The sequence below is a fragment of the Mustela putorius genome, unplaced genomic scaffold (genome assembly GCF_011764305.1).
Source record: "Mustela putorius furo isolate JIRA1106 unplaced genomic scaffold, ASM1176430v1.1 tig00003901_pilon_pilon_pilon, whole genome shotgun sequence".
Lineage (NCBI taxonomy): Eukaryota > Metazoa > Chordata > Mammalia > Carnivora > Mustelidae > Mustela > Mustela putorius.
Genome location: NW_025422049.1, coordinates 18,835,062 through 18,858,680, shown reverse-complemented (window position 1 = coordinate 18,858,680; position 23,619 = coordinate 18,835,062). Strand labels below are relative to the sequence as shown.

The window sequence follows — 23,619 nt, the reverse complement described above, 5'->3', positions numbered from 1 at the left end:
AGGGAATGGAAACCAAACTTCACGTGAAAAACGATTTTAAGGATGCTGCGGGAACATGACACTCTATTAAAAGAAGTAATTTTTATATACATAGGTTACCGAACAGTTACTAAAAGGAGTCTGACTTGCAGTGGTTTTTAATGGGAAGCTGATACAAGAGATTTTTGGATTTACAAAGTCAGGGTGTAATGAGACTGGCATACAAATATGAGTTGCACATATGATAGAACAAGGAAAAGCAGCACAGGCTGTAAACTAGCTGTCCTGAGCCGTCTTTAACTTTGTCCTACTGTGTAATACAAAGTGTTTTATCATTCTTCATGCTTTAGAAATCTTACCTGTAAAACAGGAATGAATAGGATACTTGTGGACATTACTACTTTAAATTGCCAATAAAACATTAAAGATGATGATATTTACACAGTTCAGTTTTTAAAGTATTTTCACATACTTTATCCCATTTAAGTCTCTCAACCCTGTAAGCTGTAGTATAGGCAAAGCAGGAACAATTATTACTGTTTTTTCTATTTTACAGGGAAGGAAAGGGATCCTCAGAGAAATTAAACAATGAAGTGAAAGTTACACAGCTTCTACATGGAAAAGTCAGAACTCGAAACCTGGTCATTAACAACTAAATTTTATGCTTCTTCTATGCTTTACAGTCTCCCAATAATTAGAAAGAGCTACCTTAAACACTAATAAACTGATACACACTGCAAAGTTGCTGGTGTTCTAATACTATCTCTTCTCTATGGCTACCTAGAAAACGCACTGAGTAAAGCTCCTGGATTGATCAACATCTGTGAAGAATGAGAAGTAGAAACAGCTTTTCAACAAAACACGGCTCACTAGTAACACAGAGTTCCAGGATCAGATTTAACAACTATCATTAAGATGGGAGTAAAAGCCATTCATGAGTCTATTCCGTTTGCAAATTTTAAATCCTCTTCCTCCTCTTTTCAGCTTTTTATGGCAAAGAAACATTAACTACTCACCTTCACCTGGCATCCCACCTTCTCAAAAGACTTTATGAGTCGGTTGTTATGATACATCATCATTCCAAACTGGTTATTATTCTTGCAAGAGAACCCAAAAGTTATTTTCACCTGCTTATTCTGAGAAGAAAATCATTAAGGAGACAAATGCCAGGGGATTTAACAGAGAACCTTCTGTACTATGCTATAACAAAAATCATCCAATACCATGGGACAGAAATCGGTATACATGCATAGAAAAGAGTGTAGGAAAATACATCAAAATACCATCAGTGGTTTGAAATTCATTAACAATCACAAAACATTCCTTAACCTTTGCTAAGTTGCTCAGTTTGCTGTTGCATAAGACAAGAGTCATAACTAGTACAACACAAATCCACACAATTCCAGTTGATGCTTGAACAGCATGGGTTTGAACTGCACAGATCTACCTGCACATGGATGTTTTTCAATAAATACATCAGAAAAGTTTTTAGAGATTTGTGACAACTTTTAAAGACTCACAAACTGTGTAGCCCAGAAGTACCAAATAAAATAATAAAAAGTTATTATTCTAAGAATGCAGTATTTAGAATCATACAAAATGTATGTCAACTGTCTATGGTATCAGTTAAGGCCTCCAACAACCAGTAGGCTATCAGTAGTTAAGATTTTGGGGAGTCAAAAGTTATACCAGATTTCGACTGTGTAGGAGGTAGGTGCCCTAACTACCCCTGCCCCCGCACTGTTCAAGAATCAACTGTATAAGCAATAAGGTAAGCCCTGCTAATCATACAAAACACAATGAAAGCAAAAGCACCAAGAACAAAAATCAGTTTTAGAGTTAAAAGGACAATGAATCGTCCTGTTGCAATATGTCTCATGAGAAGAAGTGAACAAGCTTGGATAGATGAAATAGAGCGAATTATGATATGTAAAAAATGAATATAATGTGTTTTTAGCAAGTCCTATTTGATTTAAAAAGCAAGGTAAGAGAGGGAGAAAGACAAAGGGGGAGACAGAGAAACTGAAATTTTCATTAAAACAAATATAAAGAAATCTTCACATCCAAATGAGTTAAAAATTATTTGTTACTGACTCAAAAGATGATCTCCATTGTCCCCTCTACATAATAAGCTACTTGCATCAAATCCATGTAACAAATGTGTCAGGTATGATACAAAGGCATCATACAAGTGGGTACATAACACAGTAATGTTTGGCTCAGAAAATATGTTCTGGGCTCCAGAAGTTCCAATCAAACTTCAGATAAGACCCTATTCCAATGAAAAAGCAGGACAAACTCCCCAAAACAAACCAAAACTCTATACCATAAAATCAACATTTTTAAAGATATGACAAATTCTTCTGTTGCAGGCTTTTAAAATCCTAAATCATGGTGGGAGCACATTGGGGTAGGAGGTTCCCTACCCCAAATTAGTATAAGGAAAGAGGACAAGAAGACAAAAGAGGACTTTGATAACTGAGGAATAAGTAAGTCAACATCAGTGATCTCATCCCTTAGTGACCTTGGGGGAAATTTTATCAGGAATTTCATTTCACTCATACCTATAGTGAATTTGTTTAACCCAAATTCTAGTAGGGGAAGGTAACTAGTCTTATAGGAAGGAGGTTTGAAGTATGTATCAAATGCACTGCTGTTGAAAAAAAATGGGGTGCCTGGGGGGCTCAGTCTGTTAAGCCTCTGACTTGTGATTTCAGCCCAGCTATGAATCTCGAGCGTTATGAGACTGAGCGTGCTTGGGGAAATTCCTGCTCAGCAGGGGGTTTGCTTGAGATTCTCTCTCTCCTTCTCTCCCCCACCCTCCATGTGTGCATCTCTCTCTCTCTCAAACAAATAAATCTTTAAAGAATAAAGAAGAAAACAAAAACAACCCCAAATCGGAATCATCTGGCACCCCCCACTCCCAGCCCAAGATAAACCAAGACTTAGTTATGGTTCCAACCAATCCCAGGAGTATGACCTTTCAATAGTCAATAGGAAATTTCCTGATCAGCACTATGTACACGATAAAAAACCTGCTGTTCCTTCTCCCACAAAAAGAAGCCAGCCTGGCCTAAAAGAATCCGTTCTTTTCTTTTGCTACCAACTTTTTGTCCCACTCTATAAATACCTTTCATTTTGTACAGCTTCTGGGAACATCTCTTAATTGCTAGATGGGATACTGCCCTAATCACTAATCACTTAATAAAGCCAATTAGATCTTCAAATTTACTCAGGAGAATTTTGTTTTTGAACAATGCATAGGAGTTGCTCTGATAGAAACCCACAAAAGAAAAAAGCTGGAGGCAGAAGTGTGGTATCCCCTGAAACAGCAGTTAGAAAGCACTTCTTTAAAACCAGCTCTGTGAAACCTAGGACACTCAGATCCTAGCCTACATACAGTGATATTACAACTAATTTACCTACACATGTAACAAAGCTAGCTCTGGATTTGTTAACATGGACTTTTGTAGTAGAGAATTTATGTGTTCCCAAAACAGGAGAAAATCAATTGACCTAGGAGTAAGGACTTACACAGCTTTTTAAAAAGGGAACAACAATTTCTCATTTTTGGTCGAGGAAGAAGGACAAAGCAAACTAGATAATGCCTTTGATAAAGCAAATCGAGTGTGAACATGTTTCTTGGGCCAGGAGCTGTGCTTAATTACTAGAAAATAAAGTATAAAAGCAGCTTTTCACAACCACTTAGGAGTTCCCCCCCTTTCAAAAAGACTTTATTTTGCCCCCAAAGCCATCAACAGAGAGGGACCTCACTTCCATAGTACAACTTAAGATTTTTCTCAAGCATCTAAAATCCATTCTCACTGCAATGGAGATAGAAGTGAAAATCAGTAATTACTCCTTTGAGTGGCTGCCATTATGACAAGTACCAGGAAATCCATGTCAAACCTGATGAAGGTTTACCTCGCCTTAGAAAATCAACCTTTGATTTCTACTCCTAACTTCCATCAATGTAAGTCTGGACTTGTTACAACAACAATCATACCATGCCCAAAAGATTAGCAAGTTCTAGTCCATATTTGCTTATTTCAATCAATGTAATATGTAACAAAATTCCAGTACAAACCAAACAGCGTGGATCATTCCTTATTGCAGAGGTTCTCAAACCTGGCTATTCATTAGAATTAGATGACAATTTAAAAATAAATATGTCCTATTAAAAAAAGAGATTTCAGAATCTACTGAAACAGAAGCTCCAAAATTTCAGGATGCTGTATGATTCTAACAATTTCCAAGTGATTTCTGATGAAACTGATACATCAACTGCCTTTGAGAAATATTTTCAACAACAAGAAAGAAATACCTTCTCAAAGAATATACAGTAGGGACGCCTGGTTGGCTTAGTCAGTTAAGCATCCAGCTCTTGATTTCACTTCAGGTCATGATCTCAGGATCGTGACATGGAGCCCCATGTTGGGTTCCACGTGGAGCCTGCTTAAGGTTCTCTTTTTTCCCTCTCCCTCTGCCCCTCCTCCCTGTTCTCTCTCTCTCTAAAAAAAAAAAAAAAAAAAATAGAACATACTGTAATAGGGTTTATATTATAACACACATTTTTCAATTGGAAAAAAGAAAGTTTTTTGTTTCCCTATGCCAACTTAGAAATCTAATCCTGGAATGAGGAGGTCAGCTTCATGTAGTTGTAAGGATACTGTGAAGGTAGGTTTATATAAATCATATCCTACATTGGCCAGGCTCTTGGCAATCATCTGGGTGGTCACCTTCTTTTGACGTAGAAAAATTTTCATTCGTGGCTTCATATACAGAATGCCACAAAATGCCTATGAAACAGTGAAGGGAAAATTATTATATGACATTGTCAGTTCTATTGACATTCTCATAAAACACTATTAGTGACTGAGATCTATTCCAGGCAAAGATCTCGCTTAGTTTCTATACCTTGTTATGTCAACTACTGCATGAAAATGCTAGTGACTACATCAGCTCTAGCAGAGACAGTGAAAAGGAATCCTAGCAGAGGGCTAAAAGTTTGTCATCTTTATCTAACTAAAGTGAGACCTTGTTCTACAATATTTTCATAGTACAAGACATCTTACCTCTCATTGTTGAAGAAAAATCACTCTTACTCACCCGTAAAGAATACTCTGTTTCTGGCAGCTCACAAGTAACACCACCAGTCTCTTTTTCTTCTGTGCCAAAGTCTGATACCAGGATGTCATATTGATCTGTATCAAAGTCCAACTCAGACTTTCCATCTTTATTTCTGGGTAAAAGAGACAAGTACCAATCTAACAAATACTGGCTCCAAAGGACAAAAATGCACTAGGAACCCAAGAGAAAAGAAACAATATGAGCCAAAACTCAGACACCTATTTCTTTCCCTGACTATCAGTGCAAAGGAACTAAAAATTACTTGGTTTGAAGATCACACAATATTTAGAGGTATTCCCAGTCTAAACAAATTGACTATGTTTCATAGAAGTAGTGATGCCAGTACAGAAGAAAAGGAGAAAAAAAGGGGAAGGTGGAAATATCTGATCCGATAAATGGATGTCAGCTACCCTCACAGTGGGATCTGAAAATAGGTCCCAACTTCTGGGTATTGCTGGGTAGGTCATTCAGCAGCATCTTCTCCAACTGAATAAATAGAGGAATGAAACAAAACCTCTTCTGATTTCAGCAATGGTATAAGGACTAATGAAATATCAAGATTCCCCAGATCTAATCCTATTTCTTAGAGGGGAAAAAAAGGTTGCTATAGAAATAGCATGTATCTGCTAGTCCTCTGGAATATCATTTTTGAATTATCATTTAACTATAAAAGTACTCATATTCCTTTCATAAGGGTCTTTCTTCTTCTCATCGTCTTTTTGGGCCACTTAGCTCTGATCCACTCCAAGACTCCGCATTAGATCACTAACAACTGTCAGGGTAAGAAGGCAAGACCCATCTTTGTTCCTGGGAAAAACGCAAAACAAATGATGGGCTATAGAGAAAACATATATATCAGTTCCCCAAGTTTGTTCCATGGAATCATAGTTCCCCCAAATACTCTTAAATAAGAAACAAGTAATAAGGGTTGTATGACTGAATAAAATTGAGAAATAATTCCTGGCCCTCAGGGCCACCTCAAGCTCTATCGATAGCACACCCCCAGCCCCCCCGCCCACACACACACTCCAGGCTCCAAAGGCTCAGAGCTGTGGTGTTGAAAATGTAGCTCCAGGGCTGGACCAGAGCCATTATGGTCTATATGACGCCCACCTCACTATAATAGTATATTCTGAAATTTCCAGGATATTCCAGATTCTTGCTACCTCACTCCACTCTCACATACTCTGAGGTGGTTTCCTGTCCTCCCTGTTCCTCACCATTCACCATTCAAGGAAAAGGGGTCTGGAGAAATTATTTTTTTTGAAACTGGGAAATACCACATTCTATATTGCTCTCTTAAACATTTTCAATGCAGATTGAAATAACATTAGCATATGAAAGCCTTTGAGAAGTCCTGCAATAAAGTAACAAGGTAAATTTTGTTTAAGCCAGTTTCCTCTGTTATTTGACCATGAAAACTTTTATTCACATAACACCTAATACCATAACTTCAAAACAATGTACAAAGAAAAAATTCTGCCTAATATGTCTGAGTCACTGAAAACACCACAGGAAAATGATCCTTTATAATATAAATTACATTACTTGAGATTTTTCCCAGTAGGACACAGAAGGATCTAAATTACCAATGTGTAAAACAAAAAACAAAAAAACCTCCTTAGGTTCTTCTTTTTAACTCAAAGTACTCTGTATAAACCAGCAAAGTTTTTATATCATTTTACCCAGTTAAGAAATGAGGCAAAATACTTCACCCAAGGAGAAAAAGAATGAATATATCCGATACCCTGTTCTACTAAAGATACTGTTATCTTCTCTTTTATATAAAAGATCTCTAGATTTTTGTGGACACTGTTAAAGGTATTCCACTTGACAGAAGATTAAACAAATGACGACATATCCTAGAGTATTTCTAGATGGTTTTATTAGTTCTAAACGTATGATGTGAAGCCAGCCTCATTATAGTGCAAATTTATGTGCTTCAAAGATTTTCACACTTCTAATCTAGCTACTCTGAAAGCACAACTAAGAAGTTCTTATTTTAAAGATCATGTTGTTGTGCTTTGTTATTCTAATTTGTTTTTCTCATACTTCATCTCCATTGTCAAATACGTAAAATAACTATCATTATCTTATCTCCATGAATATAAGATATTCATAATGGATTCTGAAGATCTTAGAATAATGTCAAACTGTTTTGATTATTTGTGGCAACAGCCTCAGGATACACATGTCTCTATTTTTTCAAGCTCCACATTTTACCAGTAAGAACCACTTTCTCAAACAGGAGCTGTGGTTCCAAGGAAATTAAGGAAAGCTATGAAATGAGACACAAATACGTATCAAATTTATCCACTCTGCTTTTCTTAAGAGATTTCTGAAAATGTCCTTCATCGTACTACTTCTGCTTACTTGAATCTATCATCCTTGAGATACTATACCTGCGGATGTTCCAAATGAGTACACGAGTGCCTTTTTTGCCTGGGATGGCATCAAACTGGGAAAGCAGGTCATTTTCACTGTTGAAAATTGAATAGTTCAAGATGGCTTCTAGGCTGGGCAAGGAATCCTCAGTAATAATCATTTTTTGTAAAACCAAATGCAGTCAAAGAAAAATTAATATCTTAAAAGGATGCTGTCAATTAGTAAGATCTGCCTTTTGGGTTGTATCTTTAGACAAAATATAGACACACAGTCAGAAGCACGGGCAGTATTGCTGCAGAAGGAAAGGGGGAAAATGGAGAAAGGCTGCAGGGACAAAACACCAAAGTCAGTTACCCCTATAGACTACAGCTTCAAAGACACAGTGTAAACAAAGGCTATTTAAGAAACAGATCAAAGGCTGAATTTTTAGCCTCTTTGGAAGCAATGAGTTCAAACCTGGCTGCTGTGCTGCTTCGGTCAAGACAACCTGTGGTCTAACAGAAACAACAGCTTGTCTTAGTTGTAGGGAAACAAGCCATTCTTCCATCAGATAAGCTGGTGAATAGTATGTATTTCAAAACAATGGACATTTCAATACAATAAAAAACACATCTAAGCTTCTGTCAATGGCACATTTATTTTTAAAAGTATTTCATATGGTGAAATTCCAGGTAAATTTAAGACCCTTGAATAACTCTTTAAATATGAAAACTTTTGATACCAGGATTTGATCTAAAGACAAGAGCTTTCTATCATAATAGTCTTATCAGGCCCATTTTAACCAACATTCACCATTTCCAGAAAGGATATTGTTTTGCTGGTTGAATGGAACAATTGGTACAATAACTGCCTGGGCCTGGACACATTCCAGATAGGTCTGTGACAGGAGTCCAACAGTGAGAGTACCCCCATTCTTGGTGAAGACGAGAGCATCCTTTCCTAGCCGCATGGAACCTGACTTGAAACCATTACCAAAGACCCCGATGGGACACTGGCTCTTCTTTATTACTTTATCTGTAAAGCCAAAGCTGTAATTAAACAAGAAAAAAAGAAATCAGAAAAAAAAAAGAAACCAGAAAGGTAAAAAGCATCCTAAGACAGGCTGACAGGCAGAATGGCTTATGAATAAAACATACTTATAAAAAGTCACTCCTTCTTTTTTCCTTTTGGTACCTCTGGGCAAAACTATTAAGTGAAAACCATAGGAAGTTACTATGATGTAATAGCCCAGATTCTCCTATGTAGCTGGTGTGTGTACACACAGTCATACTTGACAAATGTCAAGATGGCCTACTTCTTGCTGTCTAACAGAACTGGAGGAGGCGGTGGGCAGCTGCCTTTCTTATCTAGACACAATGGTTCTGACTGCTAATAGTGAAGTTAGGGTAGGGTGAAAAGGGCAGTTAGCTCAGAGTGTGCCCAAATGTGGGTCACAAAAGGAACTGATAGCAGTGCTGGTCAGAAGTATGAGATCTAGATCACCCTCTAGAATCTGAAAATCCAGGGGCTATATATCTTAACAATTTCAACCCTCCACCAAAAGGATAACCCTTCCAATTCTTAACCTCTGCTCCATCTGCTGGGACAGTTCATTGGAATGTGGCCAAGGGATAAAAATAGGTAGGTCCACCACTGAGTATCAGCAGGCAGCTGCAGAATGAGGTCTCTCTTGTTTTATTTGGGACTTACACTGTGTCACCTCAACAATGTCTGCAGCCAGATACTTTCCCTTGTTTAGAGACCCCATTCAAACACAAAACAGAATAACAGAACCAAAAAAAAAAAAAAAAAAAAAAAAAAGATGGACATCTAGGTTCTTTTCATAGTTTGGCTATTGTGGACATTGCTGCTATAAACATTCGGGTGCACGTGCCCCTTTGGATCACTACGTTTGTATCTTTAGGGTAAATACCCAATAGTGCAATTGCTGGATCATAGGGTAGTTCTATTTTCAACATTTTGAGGAACCTCCATGCTGTTTTCCAGAGTGGCTGCACCAGCTTGCATTCCCAAGGGGGTGGGATTATGGACATTGGGGAGGGTATGTGCTTTGGTGAGTGCTGTGAAGTGTGTAAACCTGGTGATTCACAGACCTGTACCCCTGGGGATAAAAATATATGCTTATAAAAAATAAAAATTATAAAAAAAAAGGAAAGAAAAAATGAAAAATACGAAATCCAGAAAATGATGACTGACTTCCTCACGGTCTTCTCTCAACATAAATAAAACTAATTTTAAGGACTGCTTCTCTCCAGACAAAGTGTACAATGCCATACACTATCACTTGTTCAATAAATATTTACTGAGTCTCTACTATGTGCTGCGTATTGTACTCAGCACTGGAGACACAACTGTTAAATAACAACAGAAAAAGATGTGATTTTTGCCTTCATGTATTACAGATTAGAGGCTTCTCCAATATCAATAAAACAGAAAGTCTATCTGGCACAGCTGAGTGGCTTGGCCTCGGCTCTTTGGAGAAGGTCTGAGATGCCTGGTTTCTACTTCCTGAAGGCTGTGGCTTATGCTTACTCCCTAAGAAAAAAGGACCACCTTTAAATTTTCCATTAAAAGTGCTACACAATAAAACCATTATGTCCTTCTAGACACTTCCTAGGAGCTTTGTACATCCTAAATAAGTCTAACCACAGTAAAAGGTAATTTCTAGGGCAGCAGTTCCTTGGAAAATACCAAAAGATCATTGAGTTTCTGCCATCTATGGGCCTCAGTAACCCAGGAAATAAACTTATGGAAGCTGGTGAAATTCAGGCATTCCTAATCCTCTTGTGTAAGAAGTGCCTAAAAAAGATGGAGTCATTAGGAAGATTAAATTATCTGAACAGTATATTTTAAATTATAAAGTAGCATTTAAACCTTAATTTTAAACTAACTCTAGAAGTCATTCTGAGACTATCCTGGGCTTTCCTTTCCCTCTACATCAGATCAAATGTTGTATCTGAAACTCAGGGCTCCTCATAAACAGTAATTCCAAAAATACAAAAATCCAATGAAAACAAAATTAAGAAGGAAAAGTCCATCATTAAATTCCTTTAAACTCCACAATGAATTTTCTTTAGCTTTTGGGGATAGTGTGAGGTAGCTAGTCTAAATGTCCAGCTGCCTTTCTCCACGAGAAATAAATCTATATGGTTACGTGGACTTAAACCACCTCTAGTGCCACACAAGCTTCAATTTGGTGCTTAAGGGAAAGTGGTGAAAACAGGAAGAATCTATTCAATCCCCTTAAGTTCCCAGCCATTCCTGACTCTCCTGCCATCTAACCCCTCTTCTTCCTTTTATAAGAAGTATAAATCCTCCTGGTGTTATTTATTTGGAGAGACGTGATGACTATATTAGGCTGAGAAGACAAGTAATAGCTCAGGGTCAGAACCAGAAATGAAAAAGGATAAGAAAAATAAGAAGGGAGGAGCCGAAGTTCTAGATTTTGTTGTTGTTATGTTCCAGTTAACCTATCACATCCATGTGTTCTTTTATTCCATCTACATTCCCATGTTAGGTATTCCATTTAACTCAAAACTGTGGAACAGATGCCAGATCCCAGTCAAACAAAAGCCCTCACAATGAAGAACAGAATCGTATGGATGCATTTTATATAGTTTTGTGTAGCTCACTAATTTTCCAGAGATCTCTTGGCTTAGACAGGTGGCTTCCCTAAGGTAAATCCTGTAACATTTCATGTAAGAGACGGCAGTCTTTACACACTGGGGGAGGAGGGCTGAATACCAACTCTCTGAGTGGAATGTGGGGAGACAGCAGCTTGCTCCCGAGATCCTTAAAATGTCAAGATTCTAGAATCTAAGGAGATCAATTTAAATTGGGACTCTGACCAATGAAACATACCTCAGTGAACCTGCGAACACAGGAGGGCAGGCAGTGCTGTTTCCTAGATATACTGGTGATGTAATATGGAACATAAAACGGTGGAACACTGCTAAACACAGTTATTCTCTGGCTGTTGTTTTAGAAGAACAGACCTACTAGGAAATGCACTTCTGAGCAGAGGTGGCAAATACCTTTAATCCAAGGATCTGTGGCTCTTTTTAATCCCAGGCCTTTGAAAGAGGTTTTCTACCTTGTGGAAAAAGGCAGCTGGACATTTAGACTAGCTGCCTCACACTATCCCCAAAAGCTAAAGAGAACTCATTGTGGACTTTGAAGGAATTTAATGATAGGCTTTTCCTTCTTAATTTGATTTTCATTGGGATTCTGTATTTATGGGAGAAACTTGCTGCAGTTAGAGAACTATTTTACTAGCCTGGAAATAGGAAGAGTAGCATGAAAGGCTGGAAAATGTAGATAGGGTTATTACAAATGTTTTTGGTGAAGTAGAATTTCAGTGGGCTTAGTCATTTTGCATAATTACCTCTATAATTATACAAATCCAGAAAAATGAACATACTTAATTTTCAAGGCTACCACTAAAGTTCAATTATTTATAATGAAATTATGGTAACTGGAATCCATGGTCAGGAGTTAGGATTGGACTAAATGAACTTTTAAATAAATGGGACCTTCTAGCTCATTCAAATTTGTTTTAAGATATGACCATAAATAAAATCTGGTATATATACTATACATTAATCCAAGACTCATTAAAAATTTTCTAAAATTAATTTTGCAGTATGAAGAACAATTGCCCAGCTCAAATTAGTGGTAAAGATACTTGGTATGATAATGCCAAAAAACACTACAGCTAAGTAATTTTCTGCCTGGTTTGGCTATTTTGTTCTTTGGGGAGGGAACAAAATTACAAACACATAATACTCATCCTTTGTATTTCAATTCAAATGCCCCGTCTTTGGGGGATCTTTTTTTGACTCCCTAGACTAGGATAGATCCCTTCACTATATACTTTCATAGAAACTTTCTTCATAGCACTTACCACTAAGTGAGATAACCTATTTAGTTGTATTACTAGTCAATTCTATTCTGTCCTTCTCACTAAACCCGTCTTTGGGGGATCTTTTTTTGACTCCCTAGACTAGGATAGATCCCTTCACTATATACTCTCATAGAAACTTTCTTCATAGCACTTACCACTAAGTGAGATAACCTATTTAGTTGTATTACTAGTCAATTCTATTCTGTCCTTCTCACTAAACCGTCAGCCCCTTGAGAGCAGGGATCTCTATCTGGTTTACCACTTTATCTCCAGTGACTGTCACACAGGTGCTCAGTAAAAATTTCTTGAATGAATCAGGAACAAAAACTGTTGTGATTATTTTGAAACCATCCTCCTCCTTTCTCTTGCCTTGTTTCAAGGATGTAGTTACACAGAACAAATGGAAGGCACGAAGAGTGGCTGGGCCCACTATCAGACACCCATGTCACTGGGACAAAGTGTGGTGGGAAGGATTTATTAAAGAAATAAATGATTTTAGGGGAAAAATAAATATATACCTAATTAGACATACCAATATTTTGGTTCCACCTAAAATTTTATTTTTTAATATAAAACACCAACTCAAAGAGCTAAAAACAATGCTATAAATTAAAAGATAGGGCCAATTCCATACCTTCACCAACATACTGGCCACATCCCTATCTCACCTCTAGAAGATTTCCTCAAACATTCTTCTAATCATTCATAGACTGCTGAATGGTAAAACATAACAATTTCATTGGTTAATGCCCAAATTTCATTTCTTTTCTTTGATGGATCAGATGGATTTCCCTATAAACAGGGTTATAGAATTAGAATATCTTGAAAGAGAACTACAACCAAATGAATGTTTTCCATTTTTATAGTTTGGAGCCCTCTCCCTCCTCCACAGAACCCCTCTTCCATTGTTACTCATACTTCACACACTAGTTCAGGAAGCCACGTGGAGAGTAATTAACCTCATCTGCTAAAAAAAAGAAGAGAGAAGGACTTGAGGAAGCACTCATCTTTTACTGAGTGATATGTGAAGATAATCAAGTACAAACTAACACTCTCAACTACAAACGTTTTTAAAGTAATTAAATGAACTGAGAGTGGCAAAAGAAATCTCTATCACCAACTTCAGCAGTTAAAAGAGAAAATTCCTGAATTTTGCCTCCTACTGCAAAACCTTTCAAAGATTATGTGTATGAATGTCTTCTATTTATCTTTCATGGGCCTTTATTATACCCAGGCATATTCATGGTCCTAACGCACAAATCATCCCGACTGCAATACTTCTGATCAAAGAATGAGTTCAGGCTAATAAAATTAGGAGGTGATCTCAGGTCAGTGAAGGCCTTCAGGTCTTTACACTTGCTATTCTCTGCCTGAACTCTCAACCCCTTGCCCCTTGCTCCTTTACCTCGTTAAATTCTACTACTCACCCTCGGATATCTGTTTAAGTATCACTTCCTCTAAGAGGCTTTGACTGACTTCCTGAATCAGATTTCGTTCCCCTGCTGGTCTATCCCATGGCAACCTATGCTTTTCTAGTGTGCTTACCATTTTTTATTATGATTACTGCTCACTGTCAGACTTGCCAACTAAACTGTAAGTTCTATGAGGGCAAGAAGAGTGTCTACTGCATCATCAGTGCCCTGACACATAATATATGTGCAATAAATATTTGCTGAGTGAATAAAGGGAAAGGGAAATACTAAAGAAAATTATGAAGCCCTAGGTAGAGTTTGTGAACTCAAGACAAGAGAACAAGAAAGAAGAAATTTTTACCTGAGCATTCGGTGTAGTTTATGAGGTGTCATTCCACATCCATCATCAGTAAAGGTCAAACAAGATTTATTCTTGACCTCCTCAACATCTATAAAGACCGTCCTGGCAGATACATCTGGATCTACAGCATTATCTGCAAAAGGTAGAAATCTGTGATATTAGATCCCCTTTTCTCATATTTCAGTAAAATCTCTAGTTCAGTGCCCCAAGACAAAGAAACTGGCCTTTATTCCCTTCAGGTGGATGTCCCCAAAGGTGAGTGGGGAGCTTTGATGGTAGTGTACTTACTGGGTTATTAGGAACAATAGGTAATGATGGCAGATGGAGTTATAAAGCTGATTTCTAGATTTTATAGAACGACTGAGCTGTAACCTGCCTTTCTCCCTTCATATTTCAGGGTCTGTGGGAAAAATAACTCCTCTACACAAAGCATTTTGCTCCATTTTCATCTTATTACTTCTTTCTAGTCTTTCAGCCACTTCACTGCTCTTAAACACATACAGGAGAGGGGGGCTATGGAGAAGAGTTAAATCTGCAATTTTGGTGCACACTGCACACATTGCAGTGCATCTGTAAACATTTTCTTTTCTTTTTTTTCTACATCACCTCCTCTGTTAAAGAACACAGACATTATCACCATACCTGTTTGTGGCCTGAGAGGCACTGAGTTAGCAGTTCAAACCGAAACATTTAATTGGTGGTGGTGGGGGGGGGTGTCCCAATAAATGCTTAATAAGCATGCTTACAGAGAGGGCGGCATTCTACCTAAGTACACTGTCATAGTCTTAAAGGTGACACTGTCCCCCCTCATTAAATAGAGAAGGTGGAATCAAAGCAGAAAAAGAAAAAAAAAACCTGTAGGTAAAGTTACATGATTCCTCCTGAGTTCCATCTTCAAAACGGGCTTCATCACTCTGAAGTCACCAGATAGAACCAATTCTAACATCTGGGCAAAGCTCACAACTGTCCGGGGGTACCAATGTCTAGTAGCCACATCTTTGTGCTCCAGACTCGAGGTCACACAAGTGTCAGTCACGGACACATGGACGGCAACAGCCTCATCAGGACTTGCTGGCCTGAATGAGAGGGCAGTTTGAACCACATGTCAGATGGGTTCCCTGAGCACTCCTGTCCCTACTAGCTCTTTAATCAGACAGAGACCTTCACTTTCACCCCCTTTCCCTTCCTCTGGCATCCTAGACTACCTTACTGATACCACATGGCTGGGCTGAGAGAGCACGAGGTGGGGTTCTGGCTATGTACTTGTCCCACCGCCACTGTTCAAATCATGGTATTTCTCCACTGGGAACACCCCTTACAAGCAAGAGAAATATTACTCACATTCAAAATATAATCCGCATTTTCAGTTACAACTACTTGGGAAGTGTGGAATGTCCAGCAATGAAAATAAGACATGGATTGATTTCAAGGGCCATAGTGGTGTTGCCCGTGTCCATTGATAAAATCCTCACTGACTGTAAGCCCAACAAGTCTTAACAGCAGTAAACCATTACCAAGAGCTCCAAAAGGGAATTAAGAGGTCTGAGAGGGTCGATCTTTAAGAACTAGGTGGGGCCAAAGCCCTGTATCATGTGGCAAATCAAGTGGGCCAACTTTTTTGGCAGGAATTATAAGTTTGACATGCAATAGAGGCTTTATCACAAATATAGTCTTTTACTTTGTGTGAGAGGCAGTTTTTTTTTTCCTCAAACTAACAGAAGGATTCAGCACTGTGAAGCTGCCTACATTGTTTTAAGAAACCACTTGGCCCACAGGCCCTGAATTGTTTAAGGACTTATCAGTCACTCTTGCTGGCAGAAAGCTAGGGCCATTGAGACTGATACCTTTACCTTGTCAATGGCCAGGGCGTCATTTCTGTTTTGAAAACTGAACACAGGAGGAAGTCCTTCTAACATTTTATGGACATTCACAACTCAAACACATCACACATGTCCATCCCGATTCTAAGTGTATGTAACTGTGCAGTCAATGAATCAGCTCACGCCTCTTACAAAATCACTTTTCATTCTTTCCTGTTTACTGCAAATTTTGCCCAAATGTTATTAGATGCTTTTTTTTTTTTAAATGGACACATACCAGAGAGTTTTAACACAGGCACTCCCGGAGTTACAAGGTAGCTGCAAAGAAGCAGCTAGGCATTTTATCTCCTTGGCTAGAGGCTGCTGGAGTGGGGGGAGGGGAGCACCCCAGCCGCCAGGGTCAGCTGGAGCAGCATGGAATGAGACAGCAGCCAGCAGCAGCAAGCCCAGCTTTACACTTATTTTCAGTTTGAAGTGACCTTTCTCTTGGCCTCAGCAAATGAAATTATAATAATAACAAGGTCAGCCTCCACAAATGAATATATAATAATAAGGCTCCAATCTGGTAGCTGGTTTTGATCCTCTATATTGCTGCTTAACCTTCCAAAATTGTATTGACATGTAACACATGCTATCCCAGCCTACCCAGCCCACAAACAGGTAGGACAGGCAGAGAACCCTGGAGAACCCCTGCTCCTCTCCCCCTGCCCACCTTTTAGGCCAGAGCTGCACTACCACATCCTGGGATGTCTTTACCTCCTAACCTGGCCTACACAATCTCACGTGCTACCAGATCCCAAGGAGTCTTTTTTTTTTTTTTTTTAAGGATTTTATTTATTTGACAGAGAGAGAGAGAGAGAGAGACAGCAAGAGAGGGAACACAAGCAGGGGAAGCAGGAGAGGCAGAAGCAGGTTTTACACTAAGCGGGGAGCCCAATGGGGGGCTCCATCCCAGGACCGAGATCATGACCTGAGCTGAAGGCAGACACTTAACGACTGAGCCACCCAGGCCTCCTACCAAGGAGTCTTCTCTCTCCTATATCGGCCCACACTACCTGGAGTGTGAAGACCCTATCTCTGCCTCCCCTTACTCCCTGCCCCCACCCCGACTTAGGCAAGAACATGAGAAACCAGATCCCAGGGAATCTATCTTATCCCTTGGCCTGGTCCACCTAACCCCTGATCTTCTAAGAAAGCATTCTAAGTGAATGAAGCCTCAGAGCTCATCAGAACCTGAGCCGCAATGAGAAACTGTCCCATGACAGCCTCCCTGTACAGACAGGACAGCAAGTGGGAGGTAGCTTTGAGGTAGCACTTTACAAGCCCCCCATCCTTTTCTGTTCCAGGAAGACAGCCTGTGTGGATTCCTGCAAGGCTGCCAGGGCCAAGCTGCTGCCCCAAAGACATCCTGCAGGTAACTAAAAGCATTCTTGTCTAAAATTACGGTCATCACCTTCCAACACAAACCAATCTTGCCTCCTGTCCGCCCCCTCCCCCCCCACACACCCCATAGCGCCAGCATTCAAATGACCACAAGTTTGAAATTCAAAAATCATTTTTTATCCCTCACTCTCTCTTACCCTATGCATCCCTAAGCTCTCACACATCTAGCTTTTTCTACTCCCCCGTCACTTTCTTAGTTTACAGCATTTATTCCCTCTCATCTAGATTATCACATTAACCTCCAAACCAGTCTTTCAAAATCATGGCTCTCTCTCTTTTGCAATCCATCTTTTACACTGCTACAAGATTAACTCTCTTGAAGCCCAGCTCTGATCAGGACTTTTCCCTGCTCAGAAAACTTCAGACTTAAAATAGTTGGGCCTCCTAGTCACATCCTGGCCCCAGGTACCTTTCTAACCTCAAGACCTCCTTGGTACTTGGGATTAAAAAGACCCACGCTTGAGTCCTAGACCTGCCACTTACTAAACATGTAATCTTGGAAAAGTCAGTTAAATTCCTTGAGGCTCCATATCTTGATCTGCAGGATGAGAATAATAATGACAATAATAATATTAATTATAATAATGCCATATAATAATACCTCAAAGAGTAAAGTTAAAAATGTACTTGTGATGGCACTTTATAAGCTCTCTAAGGACCTACAGTTGTAACTGTTTTGTAAACTCCACACTCTAGTGAAACTCAGCGACTCTACTCTTCATGCTTTTGTTCATGCAGTTGTTTCTTTTGCCTGGAATGCCCTCCCCTCCCCACACCCGTATCCACATGTCCCAATCCTTCAAATCTCAGCTCAAATGTCACCTCCTCTACAAAGCCTTTCCTAACCCCCCTCTTCCTGGTAAGCTGGAAGTCATCCCTCCTTCCTCTGAACTCCCACAGCACTCGATATGTAGATCTTTGCTGATATACCACTTTCCATTTTGCTGTTATACAAAGCATAAACCTTCTGTACAAGTTTCCTCCCCCCCACTAGAAAAGTGAGTCTATGTTGTTTTCATTTTTGTTCCTACCATGGTGGCCTTGCCCACAGTGAACGCTCCATAAATATTCACTGAATGAATGATTCACTACAAAATTAATGCGTAAATGGAGGAGAAAAAAAAATCGAGGGAAAACCTAAAATGAAAACTGTGGGTTACCAGTTAACCCTTTGCTCTCCTTTTCTTTCTACTGTTAATATTACCACAAATAGCTGTGATTTGTTTTTAAAATCTGTGTTTCTCTATGCATGTGTGCAGGCATGTGTGTCTACATAAATAATACACACACACTTGCACTCATAGGAGTCATCTTGGGTCCAGCTTAAGGATTTAATGCTTGGGACAAAAATAATATAGTATAGTCAAAATTACAAACAGAACACACTCTTCAAGTCACCTCTAAAGTTTAGTATGCACAGTGCAGCTGTGCGGGAGTAACACAACAACTTCTCCCATTTCCCCCTAAGTAAATTATTATTTTTCCCTCTTTTTTCTTTTTGGTGAGTTACCCACTCAGAGGTCTGGTTCCACCCTGCAGAGTTTCGCTCAAAGGATGGTGCAAACCCTTAATGATACAGTCCTTGTTCTTTGGGACTCAAAGTGTGTCGAAGTCACTTTTTTTCTTTCTTGCACCTTCAAAAGAACAGTCATACACGATGTAAGCATTCTTGTGATAGTCAATCTAACCATCAAAGTTCTCTGTCACCCTTCCCAATACCTCTTCTGACCCTTCTGCTGCCCGCTGACTTCGTGCTCAAGGCAACTCACACGGAATTGCTTCAGTCGGGGCTGAGGCTCATCTGGCGAGCTTGAAAACCACTCTTCAAGATTTTGTTTGCTGCTACCTCGTCCTGTAACCATCTCTCCCTTCTTTCCATGTCTGAAACATTTACAATGTGCTCTCTGTGCTGCATTTTGTCCGGGAATGCCTTTCTTCTTTGCTTTCCACACAGTATTTAGCACACTACTGCAAAAGCTGGTGTACTTGGCTTCAAGGGATCAACTGAAAATGCTTTAAAAGCAAACATCGGTGGAGCTAGAGGTTAAGTGCTCAGTATTCATTCCAGCGGTGTGAGGGCGCTCGTGGACCACGAACCCAGCCCTCCGCGGTCGCAGGGAGCCAAATGCACTCGTGTCATCTCTTAAAAGATGTCCCATCATTCCCAGACTCTCTGGTCCCAAAAGTTAAGAACTCCGTTTTCCAGACCTTTCCTGAGGACCCTTCCGGGTCCTCCATAATGCCCCTCTGCTAACTTGGCGCCCTCCATCGGTCGCCAGTCCCTGCGGAGCCCAGCAGCCTGGGGCCCCGATATTTTTATGCATCTCCTTTTGATTATTAACTCAGCTATCCTAAAGTGCCCAGAACATCACGATCCAGAGAGAAAAACCACACGGGCGTCCTAACTCTTCGGACACACCTTGTTTCCTCAGCTTTGTCCGCGGTACCTCTTCCCCCTTGGCCAGAGAGGAGTCCCCCTCCTCCGCCTGCGGAGCCGGGGCCGGTCCCAACTCCCCCACCCCAGCCCCGGCCAGCCCGGCGCGGCTCGGCGCATTCCTCTCGCGTCTGCAGCACCACGTTGGCACCACTGCCTCGGGCGATCGCGGCCAAGCCCGCCCTCGCCACTCACCTAGCAGCTCCGCGATGGCACTGAAGGGTCGCGTGTGGCTGCTGGAGTTGCTCTGGAGGTAGCGGGGGCTCATCTGGGGGCGAGAGAAGGTCCCGTCCCGCTTGAGGCCTCGGCCCGCCAGGCCCTCCCCGCGCGCCCCCCACAGCCCCGGGGCCCGCGCGCGCGTCCGCCCCCTCGGGCCCCCGACCTACCGTGCTCAGGCGAATCCCAAAGGCCTGTGGGCCGCCGCCGGGCCGAGCCAGCCCGCTGCCCGGCGCGCCAGGGCCAGCGGGGGCCCCTCGATACAGGAGCATTTTTTTGGCCGCCACGATACTCGCTTGCTGCCGCCGGACTCCTCGCCCGGCCGTCCCGGACTGGCCCTCGCTCGCTCTCCCTCGCAGCTGGCGGCGGCCGTCCGGGACTGGCCCTCCCTCGCTCCCACCCGCAGCTGGCGGGGGCGGGGCGCGCTCCAGCCACCTGTCCCGGGCGGGAGGGGTGAGGCCGGCAGAGCCGAGCGGCGGCCCCGCCCTGTCAGCACCTCTCCCGACCCGCCGACTGCCTGTCGGGCGGCCTCGGGGCCGTACAGAAATATGGCGATCTCCTGACAGCCGCTCCTTGATCCCCGCCCCTAATTAATTCTTGGTGTTTGCCATAGGCCAGGCCGCCGAGCGGGAAAGCGCGGGTGGGGGGAGGGGGGCGGGTGTGTGGGGAGGGGCGGGAATGAGGCTGGAGGAGGGAGAGGGTGTAGGGATTTCTGGAACGGAGTCCTAGTACGGCTGCATGACTAACGGGCAGGATAAGACAAGTCTCACAAGTTCGAAAAACTACAGTTTTGCTATCTGGGAAGATAGCAGTCTTGCGTGATGGGAAAGCATTCTGACTATGCTGGCTCCAGTGCCTCCAGAAGTACCCAGAACTTTCTGGAAGGCAATTGGGAAATCATCTTCAAAGCTTTGCTGGTGTACAGGGAGGCTGTTTATGAGAGAAAACATTGGAATGCACTTACATGCCCCCTAATGCGGGATTGGTTGAGTTATGGAGTATTCATGAAATGGAATACTATGCGGTTCTTAAAGGCCATGTTTGTAGATGAATATTTATTGATGTGGAAAATATTCATGAAGGAATTAAAGAAACAAGAAATTACAACATGTGCAATATGATATCTCTTTTATTGGAAAAACAAGTCTCTATATATGCATATATATTCACACATACATAATACATATGCATGCATATACACACACACACACACAATGAGAAACACTTGACATGATGTATTCCAGGATATCTCCAGGTCTGGAACTATACATTTGTTTCTTATTTTTTTTATTTGTATTTTCCCATTTTTGTGCTATTATACCTACAGTCTTTGATTATAGAAAAAAATTGTTTAATTAAAAAATACAACATTCCCTGGTATGGATGAAACAGAATTTATTTGACCATCCTTCTAAGACACCTCAGGTTGTTCTCAACTTTTTTTTTTTTTTTTTTGATAACACAGAAAGTGCTGCCTCAGGCATCCTCCTGTATAGATCTCTAATTTCTGGTACTATAATTTCTACAGAATATTGCTGTCTAATGGTATATGCGTGGTTTACTCTTAATAAATATTGTAAGATGGAAGCAATTTGCCCTCAGCAAGTCAGCTATTTTGCCATGCTCATAGTGCTAGATATCTGGTCCTGCTCTTTTGACTTCTTGCAGATCTTCTGAATAAAAGATAGGATCTCCTTATTGTTTTAATTTGCATTTCCCCAACTACCAGTGAAGCTGAAATGTTTGTTGTACATTTGAATCTCCTTTTCTGTAAGTGCCTGTTTATATCCTTTGAGCATCATTTTCCTTCCATTGGGTTCTTTGCATTTGTACTTTTTTTTTTGTATCCTAAAATTTCTTTTTTTTTTTTAAGAAATTTTTTTAAAGATTTTATTTATTTATCAGAGAGTGGGGGGGTGGAGAGAGCGAGCATAGGCAGACAGAATGGCAGGCAGAGGCAGAGGGAGAAGCAGGCTCCCTGCCGAGCAAGGAGCCCGATGTGGGACTCGATCCCAGGACACTGGGATCATGACCTGACCCGAAGGCAGCTGCTCAACCAACTGAGCCACCCAGGCGTCCCCTAAAATTTCTTTTTAAATACGCAAAAGTGCAGAAAATGATATAACAAATCCCCATATACTTATTACTCAGATTCAAAAGTTATCAACCTTGCTAGATTTGCTTTATATATTCTTTTTTCATTTTTGTAAGCATTTTAGAGCAAATCTCAAGCATCATATCATTTTACCCTATATACGTCCGTGTCCTCTAAAAATATGGACTTTTCTAAAAAACATAACCACGATGCCATTTTTACCCTAAACAAAATTCATAACAACTTTTTGATGTCCTCCAGTACAGTCCATATTCTAATCTTCTCCATTGTCTCCAAGGTATGCCTTTTTACATTTGGTTTATTTAAACCTAGATCCAAACAAGATGCACACACTGCATGGGGTATATGCCTTGAACTTACTTTAATTTAAAACAGTCTTCCCTCTTTGACTTCATGCTTTTGAGTCACTGAAGAAACCCAGTCCCTTGTAGTGTTGAATGCCCTACGTTCTCATTTGTCTGTTTGCTTCTTCATAATTACCGTTCAGCTTACTCCTCTTGTTAGAGCAATAAGTGTAACTTAGCTAGAAATCATGAGTTGGCTCTAAAGCCTTCATTACGAAGGTTTTCTGAAAGCAGGAATGCTCGTAGATGGTGCTATAGACTTCCTATTGCATCACATCAGGAAGTACATATGATCCAACACTTAATGATATTCAGATTGATCAGTGGGTTCAGGTGGAGGCAGCCTCAATATCCTGCTGTAAAGTTCCCCATCAGCCTTTCACTTTATGGTCTCATCAATGTTCATTGTCTAAAAAAAAAATTTTATTGGGGTTGCAAAACCATGATCGTCTAATCCACTAAGTTCTTGGGAGCTTAGGCTGTTTGGTTGGTTGCTCTGAAATATAATTCCTGTAGGAAGGAGGATAAATGCCCAATTCTTTCCTTTTCATTGACAATTTTTAGGACGAAGAAGCTGGTGCCTGTGGTGGATACTGTGATACGCCGGCCCATCTCCCATTTCGATAAAGGACTTTGGGGCTGAGCTGCTGAGAATACTGTTGGCAAGCTGACTAGAGCTATTAGTCCCTTCAGGGATTGCCCAGGTACAGATACTGTTTCACTCAAGCTCACCAAGTGTTCTGAGGCGGCCACAGTGTTGGACCAAAAACGGAGTAGGAAAGCCTTGACCATGTCAGTCAGACTTGGGACAATTCCGAAGGGTCACTCTAACTCGATCTCTCTGTGTGGTTGCCTGAGGCTGCAGCGCCCCTCCACTCCCCCTCTGCCCTTACAAGCTTCCTTCCACAGCTGCTAATCCAAGACACCTCTTTTCCTTTCTTGTTTTTCCCCCGAACGACACCTCTTAGTAAGGAAGCATCCTGCATGCTACAATCTATCTTGCAGTCCATTTCTTGGGGAACTCAAATGATGATGCTTGAAACGGAGACTTAGTCAAGAAATTGGCACGTAGATGC

General features: G+C 40.8%; 1 protein-coding gene across 4 annotated transcripts in view; it reads right to left on the bottom strand.

The window, feature by feature from the left end:
* Window positions 1-20,648, bottom strand: part of MORC4 (MORC family CW-type zinc finger 4) — a 52,473-nt gene extending 31,825 nt beyond the window's left edge. For 2 of the 4 annotated variants that reach the window (XM_004769002.3, XM_004769004.3), the window contains exons 1-8: window positions 20,254-20,648; window positions 20,063-20,135; window positions 14,171-14,303; window positions 8,305-8,522; window positions 7,512-7,659; window positions 5,089-5,221; window positions 4,650-4,778; window positions 996-1,115 (exon numbers count right to left, since the gene is read on the bottom strand). In XM_004769002.3, coding sequence (XP_004769059.1) covers window positions 996-1,115; window positions 4,650-4,778; window positions 5,089-5,221; window positions 7,512-7,659; window positions 8,305-8,522; window positions 14,171-14,303; window positions 20,063-20,135; window positions 20,254-20,355 — 1,056 coding nt within the window. In that variant the 5' untranslated portion in view covers window positions 20,356-20,648. Of the gene's footprint in view, window positions 1-995; window positions 1,116-4,649; window positions 4,779-5,088; window positions 5,222-7,511; window positions 7,660-8,304; window positions 8,523-14,170; window positions 14,304-15,025; window positions 15,256-20,062; window positions 20,136-20,253 lie in introns of those variants that run through there. The other 2 variants (XM_013064837.2, XM_004769003.3) reach the window with 2 other exon arrangements.
* Window positions 20,649-23,619: the final 2,971 nt, after the last annotated feature.